The 18,000-nt window shown below is 48.7% G+C and overlaps 1 protein-coding gene across 1 annotated transcript; it reads right to left on the bottom strand.

Moving 5' to 3' along the window:
- Window positions 1–11,926: 11,926 nt before the first annotated feature.
- On the bottom strand, window positions 11,927–13,525 carry LOC144149778 (uncharacterized). The gene has a single exon (XM_077681423.1). It carries the CDS (start codon window positions 13,523–13,525, stop codon window positions 11,927–11,929), a length of 1,599 nt encoding a protein of 532 aa, XP_077537549.1.
- Between the last annotated feature and the right edge of the window lie 4,475 nt (window positions 13,526–18,000).

The raw sequence follows: 18,000 nt of genomic DNA, 5'->3' as shown, positions 1-18,000 counted from the left end.
AAAGTGTTCGCGCATGGCGATTGTGTGATGGTTGAATGGTGTTTGCGCATATTTGCTCGAGGTACATACACGTTTGATTTTCGAAATAAACTTAGTTGTTGGAAATTAGGGCCCGTCCTCATTGCATCTCTTGTCTCCTCCTGTGTTCGCTTTGCGCTTCTTCTAAAGGAATGTATCACCAACAAGCCTAACTTTACACTCTCGAGAACTTAATCCCACGTTCAGTGCTCGATGTCGACATAGACGTGACATCGGTGATGGTCGTGTTAAGGAGGTCAGTCACTACATTCGGTTCTGAGTCGTAGACTGTTAACGCCGGTAACTAGTGTTGCTCAACCGCAGAATACCTTGTTCATATTTAAAGCTGGATGTGGATCCGTGGTCGGGTATTAGGACATTGCCAGCGCCGTATCGAAGTAAAATACACTAAGTAAATTAAGTTACGATTTTGTAGTCGTTCCAGGTGGGAGGGCTTTTGATTCAGGATATTTAGTAAAATATTTTGAGGCAATTTTATTCCACCTTTTGTGAGCACCGTATCTTGGAACTGGGTGAAGTAAATTTATTCTCGTGGTTGGACAGCAGGTCGTTGGTGGCTCCCAAGGTTGCACATATCTGCGAGGTAACGTGGCGGGTTGCATGAGGTGCTAGCGCTTCCGGTATGTTCTCGTGCAATGACAGGCGGACGTCAGAAAGCGGGTCCAAGAATACTTATGATGTATTCTCCAGAAAACGACTTTAGCCGAGATGGCCAGCAGCGCGGTCGTCTTAGCAGGCTTGCCTACCGTCTTCTCGAAGGATGCCGGGCACGACAATCAGCAAGCACCGGCAGGTGGCGTCTACGTTTCTGTAGAGTACGTAATTTCGTAGGCGGGTTTTTTAGTCGACTATATTTCACTGTCTTGTGTATTTATTTCTTCGTAAACGGTATCTTCGATGGTGTTTGCTTGTTTTTAAACACCATCAATCAACGTCAACTCACTCAAGTTCGGGTTAAAAACGCCGTTTGTTTTGTTCACGGTCATACCTCAGTCTGATAATACCCACTCCTCAGGTCTTTTAACAAGGAATACGGACTTGCCGCAGGTGATCGAGCGTGTCCTCAATCTGGGAAATAGATACCGATCATTTTTTGTAATTTTATTCAGCTGCAGATATCTACGCAAAATGTCAATTTGACATCTTTCTGCTGAATAACGTCGTTTTTCAGCAAGTCTCCCACGTGATTTTTTGTGGCTCGTCGATGTGTGCGTGCGACACGATATAGCGGCTGACCGGCTGGGTGCGTAGTTTCGATTGATTGTGGGGTTTAACGCACCGACGCAACGAAGGCGATGAGGCGCGCTAGTGGAGGGCTCCGGATAAATTTTGACCACCTGGGGATCTTTAACGTGCACCGAAATCTCGTACACACGGGCGTTTTTGCTTTTCGCCTCAATCAGAAAAGCGGCCGCCGCGGCCGGGAATCGAACCCGCGACCTCGTGCTCAGCAGAGCAACGCCTTAGCCACTGAGCCACCACGGTGGGGGGGGGGGTGCGTAGTTTCATCAGGGTTTGTAAACTCAAACACGTCACTCTAGAAAATATTCAGTCATTACACTCGCCATTAAGTTGGTGTTTTAACATGAACAGGTTCCTTTTTGTATTAGCGTTCTTAATAAGTTTTCAGTTTGCAAAACGATTTCTCCCGGGGTTTGTCAAGCAGCCCTGTCTCTGCTCCCTTTTAGTAGTGTCAAAGTTGAAGCAATCAATCTTATTTTTATTCAGAAATAGCCTATAAGTGACTGTGAGGAGGGAGGAAAACCCCCTAAGCGGGTTCTTGAGTAGAGTGTGTTCGGTGAAGGCTGTGATAGCCACAGTCATCAGTTATTTAGGCGAGGGAGCTTTGAGGGGTTACGAAGAAAACATGTATTATGGAACAAAGCACGACGCAGACAAAAAATCTTAGACGAACGACTACCAGAGAGCTAACAAAAACCCTAAAGGAATAACTAGTCGACAAATGAGACATCAAAAAACCCAAAACATCCAACTAATGTACAGAAAAACCTATAAATCTAAACGCCAGAAAAGTGCCCCAGAAAAGTTCATAAAGAGTTCACCGTGATGTGGCGTAGTACTTTGGCGTCGGGGTGTCCCGTTGTGTTGCTTGAGGGCCGCGTCGGGAAGTCTCGCGTGCTGTGCCGTTGACGATGCAGCTCCGTCACTGCTCTTCCATAAACGGTACTTGCAGGAACGGTATTTGCAAGAGCGGTACTGGCACGAACCAGGCACCACTTCACGGCAGGCCGCGGGCAGTCGGCACCCTGTTGCCGCCGCTAAACGATGATCTCCAGGCCGTGGTCGTTCAGTACCGGGGCACTCCTCAGCTCGTGTGCCTGTCACGGGCCAGGACACTAGGGAATAGGATGCTAGTCACGGGAGGCCTTGGCGTCATGTAGATCCTTCTGACCTTGGGTCCCCGAGAACCGATGAGCTCTCAATCTGCGCCTCTTTTCGAACCGTCCTCTCCAAACTCCCCCACTTCAATGGCCCTCCTTCCTCGTTCTCGTCCAGCCTTGTCACCGCTTTATTGTTGCCGGCTCTCATCGTCCACTCGCGTTCACCGTCGGTGGTGGTGGTGGCCCGAAAAATGGCGCATACCCACTTAGGGGGATTGGCCAAGAAGAGTTATGTTTTCATTACAATCAATCAAGGCAAAATAATGGAGCAGAAGAAAGAATTTGGTCTAGGTTAATGAGAGAGAGAGAGAGAAAACACGAGAAAAAAAAAAACAAAGAGAAGAATAGGAAATTTATAGTAAAAGTCAGCCTAATCGGAATGTTTTTAGCACTGCAGACGAGCTGTCTCCGAAATGAAGGAGTGGATGGCGTTGCACACGTCCCTATGGCATCGGCCCAGCCTAGTCCCCCCAAACGACAAGAGCACCGGTACAGTTAAAGGCAGACCAAGACGTAGCAGGGGAATCACCAGCAGCCTTCTCTGATGGTTAGCAAATCGGCGGCAAAGAAGAAAGAAATGCTCTACGGATTCAATTTCTTGGCAAAAGTGGCACAAAGGGGTGGTTATCAGATTTGCCCTGTATAAATACCGATTAAGGGGTGGCACACCACAACGAAAAGAAGTTATCAATACTTCGCACAAGCGAGTTTGGCATAAACTTCTCTCCCAGCGGTACCTGAGGTGTTCCGGTTCAGGAGAAGTGTTCAGACCATGGTCGGAGGCATCTTGATTAAACAGGTATTGGCGATAGCGTGCCAACAACACGCAAGAAAACGGGGGAAGAACCTCGACGATCGGTAAAGCCAAAGCTGTTTTAGCTAATATGTCAGCGGTTTCATTGAGGGTTAACCCACAGTGGCCGGGCAGCCAAACGAGCCGAATCTCCCGCACATGAGTGGGGACGCAGGAATAAAAAGTTTTGGCAATAGGATGTAAAGTTTCTGAGGAGAGAGCCATGCACACGGACAAGGAGTCGGTGAGTAGCATAACGGAAGAATTCGCCGGATCAAGTTTCAGGATTGCAAGGAGTAGAGCAAGAAATTCTGCATGAAAAATGGGGATAAAGTCTGGTAATCGCAATGAAAAAGACCAGTTCAACGTCGGAGAGAAAATGCCCACCCCAACCTTTTCGTCTTTTTTCGAAGCGTCAGTTGCAATGACCACGTGGGATGGGTATTCGGACTGGTGAGCCAGGAGAATGTTATTGAGTATGTTAGGCGGGAGAAGCTTAGCGTTTTTGGGGAAAATATAATCAAATGAAATCCTTACTACTGTGGATGGTGACTGCAAGGCGGGAATTGAAAGGAGGGTGGTGTTTAATGGAGTAAGCAACGAATTGGCAAAAATGACCTGTGGGCGCCGGAGACGAGACCAATATATACCAAAAAAGGACCTTGCATGCTGAAGGAAAACAGCCTGTGGTCTGGCCAGCGGGGACTCAAAGAACTTTGCGAATACATTAACGGTTAGGTATTTGAACCTGGAGTTCAGCGTTAGGACTCCGGCTTCTAAGTACAGCACTCTTATCGGGACGTAAGCGGGCAGGCCTAAGCAGCAGCGCAATGCTTGACGCTCGAGCTTCACCAAAGGCAGGAGCTTATAGGCAGCAGAGCCAGAGAACAAAACGCACCCAAATTCTAAGACTGGGCGAACATACATGCGGTAGATCATCAAGAGTGTATCTGCTCTCAGACCTGATCGCTTGTGGCTAAGGCCCCTCAAAAGAGCGACAGCGCGGGAGCCTTTCACTGCAATGTGCTCAATGTGGAGACGCCAAGTCAATTTACTGTCATATATAACTCCAAGGTATTTTAGTGAATCGACCTGCCGAATGGATTGGTGACGATAGGATAACGAAATAGATATTGGGTCCGTAAGGGGGAACACGAGAATGGCACACTTAGTAATATTTAACGAAAATTTCAGAGTGTCCAGCCATAATTCTAGAGCATTCAGATACGACTGAAGAGAATGAAACAGGGAATGAATATCCTGCGAAGAAGAGAAAAAGGCGATGTCATCTGCATAAACGTATGTTTGTACATCAGGCTGACTAGGTATGGAGCTCAAGAGCACATTAAATAGCACTGGGGAGATGACAGACCCCTGGGGGACTCCACGCGTCTGCTTATAACGAGAAGAGGCGTAGCCATGTTGGTAACAAAAGAACTCTCTGCTTTCTAGAAAAGCCGCTATCCACGCAGTGATGTACTCCGGGAATGAATAATAAGCCAGGAGATCTAGGAGGATGCCATATTCCACGCTGTCATAAGCTTTTGAAATATCCAGAGTGACCAATGCAGCAACCTGCTTATTCCGTCGTGCCCACTGAATGCGACTTTCTAAGTCTATGTGTGCCCACCAAATGGAGCATCCTTCTCTAAAGCCAATTTGTCTGCAGTTTAGGATATTCTTATCAGTCAAAAACTTGTTAATCCGGGGAAGCAAAACGCGCTCAATCACTTTAACTAGAGTAGATGTTAGAGCTATCGGCATAATGTTATCAATTGAATAACCGAGCTCCGGCTTTTTGGGGAAAGGCAGAATTTTGGCCAAACGCCATTCAGGTAATATCCATGCGTTTCTAAGTGAAACGTTAACTACATTTAGCAAATCTGCCGGAGCTTCATCATACAACAATTTTATCATTGCGGTGGTAATACCATCCGGCCCTGGCGCAGACGCTGGGAGGGAAGAAATCACTTTACCCAGTTCGCCTATAGTGATCTCTTCAAAATCAGCTGAGCCTAGAGTACGACGGCTTGTAGGAGGAATCCTCGACGTAAATCGCAACTGTAGGTCACCAGCAATATTCTCTAAGAAGTCTACGATTTCTTCCGGCGTACGAACCAGTGAGGGTGCGTTCAGAGAGGGGGCACATGATTTCCTAGACCTTATAAACTTGAATAATGCTTTTTTACGATGTGGTTCTGATAGGGCTGAAAATCGGCCAATGTTAAAGGATTCCTTTGCACGTATTACAGTTCGCTTGAAAGTTGCGCGGTTAAATTTAAAATTAACAAAGTTAGCCGGGCTCTGATTGTGAAGAAACTGCTTCCAAGCGGCTTTCCTACGTCGGAAATCTCTGATACATTCTTCATTCCACCAAGGACTGCACGAGTTGTTGTGGACTGATGCAACAGTAAATTTTGCTTTACGTATCGAATCATTAATAGCTGTGATCACGCTTTCAGCAGTGCAGGTTTGTTCCATAGGCGGAAAAGTAGCGAGTGCATTGCCCAACGCCGAGGAAAATTTAGTTATATTGACGAATGAATGTACTCTGTGGCTAGGTATTTTCGCGGTGCAAACTATTTCGAAGAGAATAGGGATATGGTCACTGTTCGTCTCGCAATCAACTGTTGACCACGAGGATACCAGCCCTGATGTTGCAAAAGTGAGGTCAAGGACAGACCGCGACTGACCACTAATAAAGTAGCATTGCCCATATTTCTACAGTGAAGGTCATTATCGCCTGCCCATTCCCACAGACGTTTCCCTGAGGTGTCGGTCCTAAATCCCCAAGATACATGGCCTGCCACTTCTTCTTTTTCGGCCTTGAAGAAACGAGGACAATCCCTTCACGGGCATGTGTCCGCGACGTCATCATCGTCGTCCCCACCGATGAGAGCGCTTCACCTTACAGTGACATAGCGCTCAGAGAGAGTGTGAAACGAAAAGTATTTACTGAATATTCATTTTTGTTACATTTTACTTGGGTATTGCAGCTCATAAACAATCGGCAGGTGATCCTCGTGGCGACTCTCAACCTGCGCTTTAAGGTATTAAGGATCACATCATTCTGACGGAGCTCCAGGGACAGAAGCATGATGAAGGACGAGCTTTAAAAGTATCAAGGAAGTAATGACGGAACCACACTCCACGAGACATGGGATCTTGCGGTCGAGTTCGAAGTTTTCCACTGCTACCGTCCGCCGAGGTCCTGGGGGTGCAATCTCGGTTTTTTTTTTGTGCGGGACGGGCACCCGCCGACCTCCATGAAGGCGCAGTTCTAGAATATTCACCAGCTCTTTCCGTAGCCCAACATTTACGTTCTTTGAGGCAACTCGGCTGCCGGAGATATATTTTCATAGTTGCGGGGAAATATAACGGATGAAAACTTCCAGATGCCGCTATTCCTTCACTGCAAAGGCAACTAAAAAAAGTGTTGTTGTTCCCTCTTCCCTAGAAAGCAGTATAACACGAAAGCAAAATGCGCCTTCAAAGGAGCAGTTGAATTCATATGGTGCATCGATATGAGCTGGCATATGGGGTATTTATATTTCGTCGGTATATCACTGTTATACGCATCAATATTAGACACTGGTTCGCACGCGGAGAAGCATTGCGTAAATTCCATTGAAACCACAAGCACTTGCAAACCATCCATGGGAACAAAACCAAACAGTTTTTTGGTGAATTTTATGGTGAACACATGGTCCGCTGCAGCGAAAGGAGGCACTCACCGTGTCTCTAGCCCGTCCCCGTACACGTAGACGCTAGCATCCAGGCGCCAACTGTCGGCGGTCAATTGCGTCATGAGGCACAACGTCGCTTCGCCTCTCCTACACGGCAGCACCATTTGAAGGCACGGATATCAGGCGTGATCGTCGTCTAATTTACGCGTGGGTTCGTAGCGCAGTTGTGAGCGCTTTTCGTGCCTTCTTTTGGCGGCGAAAGATTTCGTGGTTCAAAACCCAGTGCCGCCGGGTCACTCAAACATTTTCGGCGTTGTCATTCCCTTGACGGATGTTGCGTCAGTGAGATCTTGGTGGACCGCGGCATAAAACCTATTCGTGTTAAAATGAACCATGAAGCAAACCAGCTGTCACTTAATTCGTCAAAGTAACGTGAAAAGGAACTGGTTACTTCGCACGTGACAGGTACGTTACTTGAAACGTAATTGGTACGTTACATGGAACGTAGCTGGTTACTTGGCCCACGCGAGTTACGTGCCAAGTAAATAGTTCTTTGTCACGTTACTCGCGCGTTCCTTTTGAGGATATGTAATGCGTACGTATTTAGTTATGTTTTGAGCGATTAAGCAGTAACGGTGTTTAGTCACTTTGTTGGCTACCATGCACATGCCTGAGCAGCTGCCGACACTTGATCGTCTACCTTTAAATGCGAAATATACGGTGCAGTGATCTGATTTTATGGGTGAACTACGCCAGTCCTGGGGTTCAGAAAAATACATTAGCCATGGTCTTATAAAGACTACAAAGGCTGGTACCCATGTTTTGGTGAAGCACAGGCATTTTATTGCCCAAGCCACTGAAGCAGTTCGTATAACCCGAGTACACGTGATAATCAATATTGAATCCTTGAAACGCCGGACTATGAAGCAACATTAAAAAAACTGAAATAGGTGTTGATACTTTGTGTTTAGCTTATACATTACCTGCGACAAAATATACAGCCACATTCACAGTGACTTAGGACGTTTTTTGGGAATGTTTCTTTTTTGAAACTTGGCGTTTGCAATACATAAAACGCAAAAGTTCTTTGGTGCAAATTCTATTGGCTTCAAAATGGAACTGCTTGCTCTTTTTAACTCAAGACAAGCCAGACTTGACACCAAAAAGTATAAAGAGTGAAAACACTTATCAAGAAAAATCACCCTTGCTGCTGGTCAGTCGGCATTTCACAGGGCCTGGTAGGATGGGAAGAGCTTGCTGTGCAGGAGCTTTCGGCACTATAGTTTTGTTTCTTTTTTCCTGGGCACACCTCCGCTGCGTTGCTGGAATGAGGTACCCGGTGCCTCTGCCTTTGGGCTGCGTTATGTTGCACTCATGTCACCCAGTAAGCCAACTGATACCAGTGAAATTATTTCGTTGGACAACTGAAATGGGCTCATGTTCGGAAGATCAAGAAATGTTGCTAGCAACAGCTGAGGGTTCTGCCTGGCCAGTGGTTTATCGAACGTGACATGGTCGCCCCACTGTTCTCCAAGCTATGGCTGTATGAGTTTCAGTTTCCCGGTCATGACTGAAGATGTGCGACCTTTTTTCTATAGTAAGTTGCGTTCGCGCTGGCTTTTTCCTATCGTGGCTCAGGACTCAAAAAATTAAGTAGGCGATATGTCTTCATCGCTGCACTGCATAACGTCTGCCCACCCACAGATAACCTCGGGAACAACTTCAAAAAACTTGTTTTCCTGCACCTGCTCTTTGTCACTAATATTGCAGTCTTCACCAGGCGGAAATCAGAATATTTGGTGCACTTTTGCGCACCTCCTTAGAGAGGCTGAACAAAAAGGGAATGTCAGCCTAGAAAGTCAGGAAGTGTATGCCATAACCTATGAACAAAACGTTTTTTGCACAGAACCGTTGTAACACCAAAGGACATCGGTTATAAAGACGCTTCCAACTTACATTCACGAGGACGCTGCAGCTGAATGGCGCTCCTTCAACGTGCCAGAGAATCTCAAAATAATGCGAAATAAACGTGGGAAAGGTAATATCCAAGCTTCTGAAACTTTTAACTAGACGGCGCCACCAACACGTGAAAAAGAGAAGAAAAAGTGACCAGAAGTGCGATGGTCGGTCTTTGGGTTTGTGGCTCTACGAAACGCAAATGTTCCAAAAAATGAACGTTCGCACAAAAATCCCGGAACAAAAAGCTAGAGTGTCTTTTCTAATTTTTGTATATTACTAGCAGAGTTATCCCTAACTATCAAGCGATATCCTGGTTCTGCATTGCAAATTGCAACATTACATTTTCCTGTAAAATGTCTCAACAAAAATGTGGTGGTCAAGAAAAGCAAAATATGCCTTTTTATAAACATTTTTCAAAGCCTCTAAATGGGCTGTTACAAAAATTGAAATGGTGGTGTTTTCCACAAACATCAGGGAGTATGCGAAAACAAAAATATAAAAATTTGGTATATTGGGTAGGAAATACAAAACCAGATTTTGTGAGTTCCAATTTGGAACATTGCCTAATAAAAGGTTAATTATTTCATGTATAATTACCATACTAGCTCAACCTGCTTCTTCTGAAAATAATAACTTCTGAAGGAACTTATTAAGGTTTTACATAAATGCTGATAGAAGTTATGTTATACAGCAATACCGACTGTAAATGATTAATTTTTTGATGTCGACAATCGGCTTGCCAAATTAAAACGACACCGATTCCCAAACCACCACGTTTAAGGAAATATCCACTCAACCCGTGAAAGAAACACCACTGGTAACAAAGATTGCAGCCCCAGCCCTGCCATGGGCTTCAGATGATCGGTGGCAATAGCCCTCGTGATGGGGAGTTAAAGAGTACAAGCTACGGTCCGCATCACAAAGCCATGTTTTAGGAAGCTAGATAAAAACTAGTGGTACACTAGAGAAATTCAACTGGTAATAACGTTAGTTCATTCAGATGCTTGGTCCACTGATGTAAATTACCGAACATTTTCATAAAAAGAACGGGTCAGGTTGCCTACAGCAACCAGACGCTTAAAAAATTACGCCATCTTCCCGTAGGGGAACCCTGAGTAGTATGCGAAGCAGGCATGGGGTCAATTCAAGTGTTCATTAGTTTTCAGTTCGTCGTCTCCGTGAGGTTGAGGTACGTAGCTACCGTTATATTTACCGTTTGTTTTCCATGGTAACTACCGCCATTTTCACTTATCGGAACTACGAAATAGGAAATGGCGTTGACCCCATTGTTGTTTTGCATACTACTCAGGGTTCCTCTACGGGAACATGGTGTAATTTAATTACACCAAGAGTGGAGAGCCACCAAAGAGTGAGAGAGCGAGAGAGACGTTGTGCGTGGTATGAGTTTGTCTTAATTTAGGCATCATTATCATCATGTTGATTATGTCCGCCTTATGGTCTGCGAAATGTAATGTCAAGGGCTGTGTTAGTGAATGAACCCTGAAGTTGCTGAAGATGTGGTCGATGCACGTTCCCGCGTGGTTGTGGCCTGCTTGTAATCACGACCCACCGAGACTCTCTGACGCACGCCCCTCCGACGACGATGAAAGTTCGAAGGCGCGTGAAGCGTGCTCGTCTCGTGCCGGCCAAGCAAGACACCGGCAACACTGTCGCTTCATGAGTCCTTAAAGGGGAAGCGCGCTCGTCTCGTACCAGCCTAGAAAGAAACCGTCAACACTGTCGGTTCAGGAGCCATACAAGGGTAAGACTCCACCGGGCGTTCAGCAAGCCGAGCATGCGCAGTGGGGGTGTGAACGGCGCAACAACGACGACCAGGGAGGTACATAACCCCGAACATGAGATGCTTCGCATCTAAAACTGAACAGAAGACAACGTATCCTGAATGGTGGTTGCAACGCGTAATTTATGTGAGAATGCGAACGTGTTGGCATCTGCTAATTGAGATACCAGCCGCTCTTCGGATCTTTGAGCCAGTACGCGACCATTCGTTGCACGGAGAAAGAGAGTGAGCGAGTAGCATTCTTTTCTAAGATAAAAACCATTGTTTTAGATGCGACTGCAACTCATTCACTCACCTTGTCCCTCCATACGGCGTTGTCCGTCCACACCTCTCCCTTATTCTCCTCGCCGCGCGAGCTGCGCTCTCTGCCTCTCACCCCTCTCCTCTCCGATAGCGAACACTCTCTAGCGAGGGGCATTGGATTGGATTCGATTGGATTGGCTTGGCTTGGCTTGTCTTGGATTCGATTGGATTAAAGTGGATTTTGTTGGATTGTGTTGCGTCATAGCCGTGGCAGGGGGTTCACGGCACGTTTCACGCGATGGGAGAATCAACCTAACGGAAACAACAACGGAACCCCCTATGCGTCACAGCTACACAGCGGTTCCCACGAAAGGAGGTGGGAGTAATTTTCTACGGTCAGGTGATCATTCGTGAAAACACAAATTTGGAGGACAACTAAACATTTATTGAGCAAAAGGACGGGAGTGAGGGGTGGTGGTCAGTGTGACGAATGGCCACGAGAGTGATTGGCCATGCGAGTGAGCCAGCCAAAACGACAACGACGATGACAAAGAAGAGGGGCCGCGCGTAAGTGATCGCGGTGGCTGGAACGCCAACGGCTGGAAGCGAAGCGACGGTTGTGCTCCAGGTGGCCCGTGGACCGAGCGTTCTCCGGGGTAGTTACCACGCAACCGCGCCCGGTTCCGCCGCTTGGCTTCCAGCCGTTCGCGTACCAGCTTCCGCGATCCCTTACGCCCGGCTCCTCCTCCTAGTCATCGTCGCTGTCGCTCTGCTGCCTCACTTTCGCGGCCAATCACTCACTTTGCCATTCATCACATCACCCCCACCTTAAGAAAGTTGTTAGGGGAGCAAACAACTATTCTACTAGTCACGTCCCCTGGTCGTGGTCACAGCGCACTCACGCACAGCATGCACTCAGAAATAGTTGCATGATGGCTTGTCGCTGCTGGTTCACACGCATGGAGTAAGGAAGCGGACAAAAGGTTTGTTCTCAAACTATCAGTCAGTAGCTTTCATTAAACCGTGTTGTTGAGCACGTATGCAGCGGCAACTTGTCCGTCGTTCTCTGGCTGCAGATGTGGCATGAGCGCACAAACCGCTTAACATCATTTTGCAGATCCGGCCAGTAGAAGTCTCCTAAAATTCGCTGAGCAGTCTTGCGAATGCCCGCATGTCGAGGTGTGACGTTCTCATGTGCCGCTCGGATGATAAACTCCCGGAAGATTTTCGGCACTACCATCTGCTTCACCGTCTTTCCCACTGCAAATTGGCACTCTCTATATAAGAGGCCTTCGCTTTCGAGGAAAGTGTAGCGGTGACCTCGTGCGGACCGAGACTCCTTACCAACTTTTCGGTAACAGGACCTCAAAGTGTAGTCTTTGCGCTGCTCTTGGGGTAGTCGATCTCGGTTGTAAGGAGTGCACGAAGGCGGTGGCACGTTGGACCGTGTGGTCTGCGGTCGTTCAGTCCTTGCAACAGCGGAAATCAGATAGCAAGGCTCCGAAGGTAGTGTTCGTCCCAGGCTGCTCTTCGGTGTTTCCCTGTCGCCAGCCACTTCATACTCCCAGTCACGATCTGGGTGATGAGGCTCCCTGACGCCTGGAATATTTCCGAGAATCAGGTCGTATATGGGACGACTCATGCAGGCTGCGGTGATCTCTCCCACCAAATAGGGCGTCTGGACCTGGATCTTTGCTTCTGGGACTTCCTGGACGAAGCCGTCAAGAAGAACAACTCGGCGTGTGACCCCAGTCAAGCAGTTGTCGTCGACCATATCTCGGCGGACGATGGCTGTGTCACTTCCAGTGTCTCGAAGCACGCTGGCGAATTTTCCTAGCACTCGTCCAGGAACAACTGGCATTCCCTTGACGAGAAACGGTGAACTTCTACCGCTGGTGTTAATATAGTCGGAACCACGTCCAGTTGTGCGCGACATCTGGTCCCTGTGGAACTTGGTTTTTGAGACTTTCTTTGGAGGCTCGTAAATGGCACATGCGATAACTTTATCTTGGTCTCCTGACCCGCTTCGACAATTGTCGGAACTGCCACCTGGGCGGGCATGCTTGGAGCAGTTTTCATGTTCTTTGGTCACAGTGCGACAGACTTGCGCGCATTGTCCACGACGATCGCCTAAGAATACTTCTGTGTTGCCTTTCCCCGGTGTGTTGGCTGCACCCTTCGTAATGTCCGGCGCGTCAGTTGGAAGCTTCCCTAAGTTCCCAAAGCTCCGCGCCTCCAGGAAACGGTCCGTGACGTCTGCCAAGGCATCCAGGGTGGCACACTCGCGTTCCTTCAAGAAGGTGACGAGACTCGGGTGGCAACAACAGTAGAATTGCTCCGAAATTAACAAATCGCGGAGACCTTCGTAGGTCTTGGAAATGTTGGCCATTTCCACCCAACGATCGAAGTAGCTGGAGAGCCTCGCCGCAAAGTGCTTTCCCGTCTCGCCATCTTCAGCCCGGGCCTCCCGAAACTTCTCCTGGTACGCCGTAGCCGTGAATCGGAACCTCTGGAGTAACGCTTTCTTGACCTTGGTGTAGTCAAGCGACTCCTCTGCAGTCATGCGGCCAATCACGGTCAGGGCTTCCCCGGACAAGTACATACTCAGCCCGACAGACCATTTGTCCTGCGGCCACCCCTGCCCCGTCGCCACGCGCTCAAAGCGCTGCAAGTACGCGTGTAGATCGTCGTGTCTTTCATCAAACTGTGGTAGGAGCTTCTGCGAATTCACGACGGGCACATTCGGGTTGACTTCGTTCCCGGCAGTAACGGCGTTGGTGCTTTGTGACCCTTCTTGAAGACGAATCTTCAACCCCAGGATACGCATTTCCCTCTCAGCAGCTTCACGGAGTGCCTCTCTTTCAGCTGCCCTCTCGGCACGCTGCTCCGCCCGCTGGGTTTCGATCCACTGGCGAAGTTCCAGTCCTGAGAGACCAAGCTGCGTCGTGATCGCCACTAGCTTCTCGACATCCATGCTTGTCTTCAGTGACGTGTTCTCACAGCACTCAACTTTCTGCAGATGTTATAGGTGGGATCCTGGCAGGCTCGCCACTTCTGTAATGAATGGGCCAAGGACCACGCAGGCAGGGAGTAGACGAACACTGTTTAACACGTCGAAGAATATATTTAAGAGGACGGGGGACAAGCACAGGACAGTAGACGCTGGGACGTTAAAGACAGGACGGGCTCGGGTCACACGGTCGCGCAGCCCGTAGTTAGAAAGTACACAAAATAGTCTCGTAGTTGGGAAGGTCCGAGAGCAATGCCGAATAGGCAAGTTAGCTCACGCTCAGTCGCGACGCGTTTCTAACGGCTCCAACAGTAGGAAGGGCAGCGCCAAACAGCCTGACCGGAACGTCAGCAGTCGGCACACCAGCGCCACGATGACGGCGCCCAGACGCGCTCTCGAGCCTCGGCGGAGGGCGGCGACGGTTGTGCTCCAGGTGGCCCGTGGACCGAGCGTTCTCCGGGGTAGTTACCACGCAACCGCGCCCGGTTCCGCCGCTTGGCTTCCAGCCGTTCGCGTACCAGCTTCCGCGATCCCTTACGCCCGGCTCCTCCTTCTCGTCATCGTCGCTGTCGCTCTGCTGCCTCACTTTCGCGGCCAATCACTCACTTTGCCATTCATCACAGTCAGCTTCCTACGTCCAGGAGGCCGCGAGCCTTTGCTGATTCCAAGGCCCATTGCACAAGCTCTTTTTGGCGCTCCGGTGCCGAGCTAGTCAGCGCAGACTCCCACTGCTCAGGGTAAGGGCAGGGGACGGGGTCAGGTTGGCGCGGGAAGGAATAGACGAGGTGATAGGTTGTGAGAGGAGTGTCGCAATGCGGGCAGTTGTAGGGGTATGTGGATGGAGATATGTGTGCGAGGATGGTGTGGTTGTAAAAGGTGTCAGTTTGTAGTCGGCGGTAGATATATGCCTCGTAGTTAGAGAAGGTGTGGTGGGGGGACGATACGTTCTTCTCGTGTGGGGGTAATGGGACGAGAGTGAGCTGTAGCTGTTGTCGAGGGGTGCCAGGTGTCTAGCTCCACTGTCTGTGCCCCTCAGGGTAACTTGCGATGAGGAGTGGAATGCCCATTAGTGGAGTTCTCGGGTGGAAGCGTGCGCCGCTTCAATCCCAGCAAGACCCGTGTGACCAGGAGTCCAGACAATGGATACTTCTATGTCTTCAGGCAATCTCTGTAGGATTGGGATGGCCTGGGGTGGTGCCAGCCCAGCTTGGTACACTCGGCAGGCTTCTTGACAGTCCGAGATGATGGTAAGATATGGTTCATTGTGGTGAGTGGTGGTTGCATGGGCTATACCTAGAGCTTCTGCTGATCTTGTGGATAAATCAAAGTACGTTGCTGCAGTGGCAATTTCTCCTTTGGAATCGAGCGTGACCAGGGTGATTCCGGGTATCTTGGGATTCTGAGTGATATCCGTGTATCGGGTTTGACAGTCGTCTGCATATTTCTTCGTAAGCTGGCGGACCCTTGCCTCACGGCGCCCTCGATTAAAGGCTGGGTGCATATGCTTGGGAATGGGAGCAACCTTCAGTTTCTTGCGTATGTGTAGCAGGATTCATTGAGGTAAGTCGTGGGTGGTTGGGATTGGTCTTCTGATGTCATGAAGCACCTTCCTCCCTGTAGCAGTAAGTGTTAGGCAATGAAGTTGTGAATTTCGCTGGGCTTCAATTAGCTCTTAAAGAGAGTTGTGAAGCCCCAACCGGAGTAATTTTTCATTGGAGGTTTAAGTGGGGAGGCCTAAGGCCGTTTTGTATGTTTTCCGTATGAGGACGTCCAGCTTGCTGATCTCTTGAGGCTTGAGTTCAATAAAGGGAGTCGCATATGTTATCCGGCTAAGTAGAAGGGCTTGTACCAATCGGCATGTGTCAGTTTCGGTGAGACCATGCTTTTGGCTTCCTATTCAGCGTATGAGGTGGGTGAGTTGCGTCACGGTTCTGTGAAGTTGCGGTAACAGGGCCGAACCCGAACCATCATGGTGGAAAGGCATGCGAAGATTTCTAAGTGTTTGCACTTTGGGAACGGGCTGCCCTAAAATTGTGACGTTTGGGTCCCGAGTGCGAGGGGGTGGGCGTCCTCGTGTTCTTGCCCTGAGGATGAGGAGCGCTGATTTAGAAGGCTCACATGTTAGTCCCCTTGATTGAAGGTATGAGATAGTTTCATCTACTGCCTGTTGAAGGGCGTCCTGCTGCTCCTCGCTGGAACCTTTCACTGTCCAGAGGGTAAATCGTCGGCATAGAATGCATGCTTGACATTTGCTATTGCGTTAAGTTTTGCGGGAAGTGCCTGTAGCGTAATATTAAAAAGTAGAGGGGAAATTACAGAGCCCTGGGGCGTGCCTTTGGCAGGCGTAATAAATGTCGGTAACACAAGCTGCCCAAGTTTGATGGTAGCTGTACGGTTGCCAAGGACGGCTTTCACATAGTTGAAAGCCTTGCATCCGCAGTAAGTCTGGTTAAGATTTTCGAGCATAGCTTGATGGGTGACGTTATCGAATGCCCCCTTGACGTCGAGTGCCAGTATTGCTTTAGGGGTGGTGCGGCTAAGATGATCAATTACCTGTTCCTTCAGTTGCACGAGTACATCTTGAGCGGAGAGTTTCTGCTGAAATCCGAACATTGTTAGAGGATATAAGTTTTCCTCTTCAAGAAAGTTGACCAATCGTTGATGCACGAGGTGCTCGAAAAGCTTGCCTACGCATGAGGTCAGAGATATTGGCCGTAGTGACGTAGGCGAGATGGGTTTGTTCGGATTCGGTATGAGCGTTATATCAGAGTGTCTCCACTGTGCCGGTAGCGTGCCCTCGTCCCAATGGCAAATGAAGAGCACAAGTATCGATTCCAGTGTTTCATTATCCAGGTTGCGCATAATGCGGTTAGTGATTCGATCCCTGCCGGGCGTGGTGTTACGAGTGAGATTAGCAGGATTGATTGCAGTTCTCCAAAGGTGAAAGGAGCATCAAGTTCTTGATTTGGCCTGCCTGTCTAACACAGTGTTGGGGGAGCTGGCTTGGTTGTGGAGTTCCAAACATGTTGTTGCGGATAGTTCGAAGTAACTCTCTGGGGTGGAGGTCACAGCTTCTTATTAGTTGCTGTATCTTGTGGTTGACTTGAGTCCGAGAGCTGGAGCTGTCCAGAAGATTGCGAAGAAGGTGCCACACTTTTTTACTGCTTAGGGTGCCTTTGAGTTTGTCACAGAACGAGTGCCAATTTTGTCTTCGTAAGGCGACGGCATATTCTTGCGCTTGTTGGTTGAGGAGGGCTATACGTTTCTTAAGCGTTCTATTGGCTTTTTGGTGCTTCCATCTCTTTGTCAAGCTCCTTCGCGCTTCCCATATGTTTAGGAGATGTGCGTCTGCATCTGGCGTGTCCTCAGTAATAGAAATTTTTTGCGTGTATTTTTGTACCCGCTGCTCCAATGCCTGTGCCATTCGGTTAGGTCTCTTTGTATGGGCGGGAGCGGGGTGATATGCTCACGGTAAGCGGACCAGTTTTTTAGTTTGGCTACTCCTATTTTTGTGGTTTTCTTCATGTGTAGTCGCAGAGAGATAATGTGATGGTCGCTCCCTAATGTTTCCGGCAGGCATAACCATTGCACATTTCGGCAATTTCTCGTGAAACTCAGGACGGCGATAGTATCTCGGTTTACGCTGTGGTCTATTCTTGTCGGAACGGTGAGATCGTTTTGAAGCGTAAGGTGGTGGTTCTGTGTGGTGTGCAGTAATTGCGTTCCTTTTTTTGAGGCGTGCACGTACCCCCATGCAAAGTGCGGGGCATTGAAGTCACCAGCCAGGAGGAAAGGTTCGTTTTTCGTCTTCTGTGTGGCTTCGTGTATTAAGGCGTCAATTGCATGAAGACTACCGTTGGGAGGGCTGTATATGTTATGTATGTATGTACTTAGACAGGAGGGTGTGCAGATATGAGTTCCACAAATGTGTTGGGTATTTCTTGGCTCAGCTGGTGGGGTTGGGCGGCGTGCACGTTGTGAACAAAGATAGCTGTCCGATGTTGCGCGTCCTGGGTGAATGCGGTGTAGTATGGAAGGCGTGGAGTCGGGGTGTTGATTTTTTGAAG

The sequence above is a fragment of the Haemaphysalis longicornis genome, unplaced genomic scaffold, assembly GCF_048455015.1.
Source record: "Haemaphysalis longicornis isolate Haplotype H1 unplaced genomic scaffold, Haemaphysalis longicornis Haplotype H1 scaffold_8, whole genome shotgun sequence".
Lineage (NCBI taxonomy): Eukaryota > Metazoa > Arthropoda > Arachnida > Ixodida > Ixodidae > Haemaphysalis > Haemaphysalis longicornis.
This window is presented reverse-complemented; position numbering and strand designations above follow the sequence as displayed.

Coding starts and splice junctions, on each gene's coding strand:
- LOC144149778 (XM_077681423.1), bottom strand. CDS start 13,525: ATGTACTTGTCCGGGGAAGCCCTGACCGTGATTGGCCGCATGACTGCA.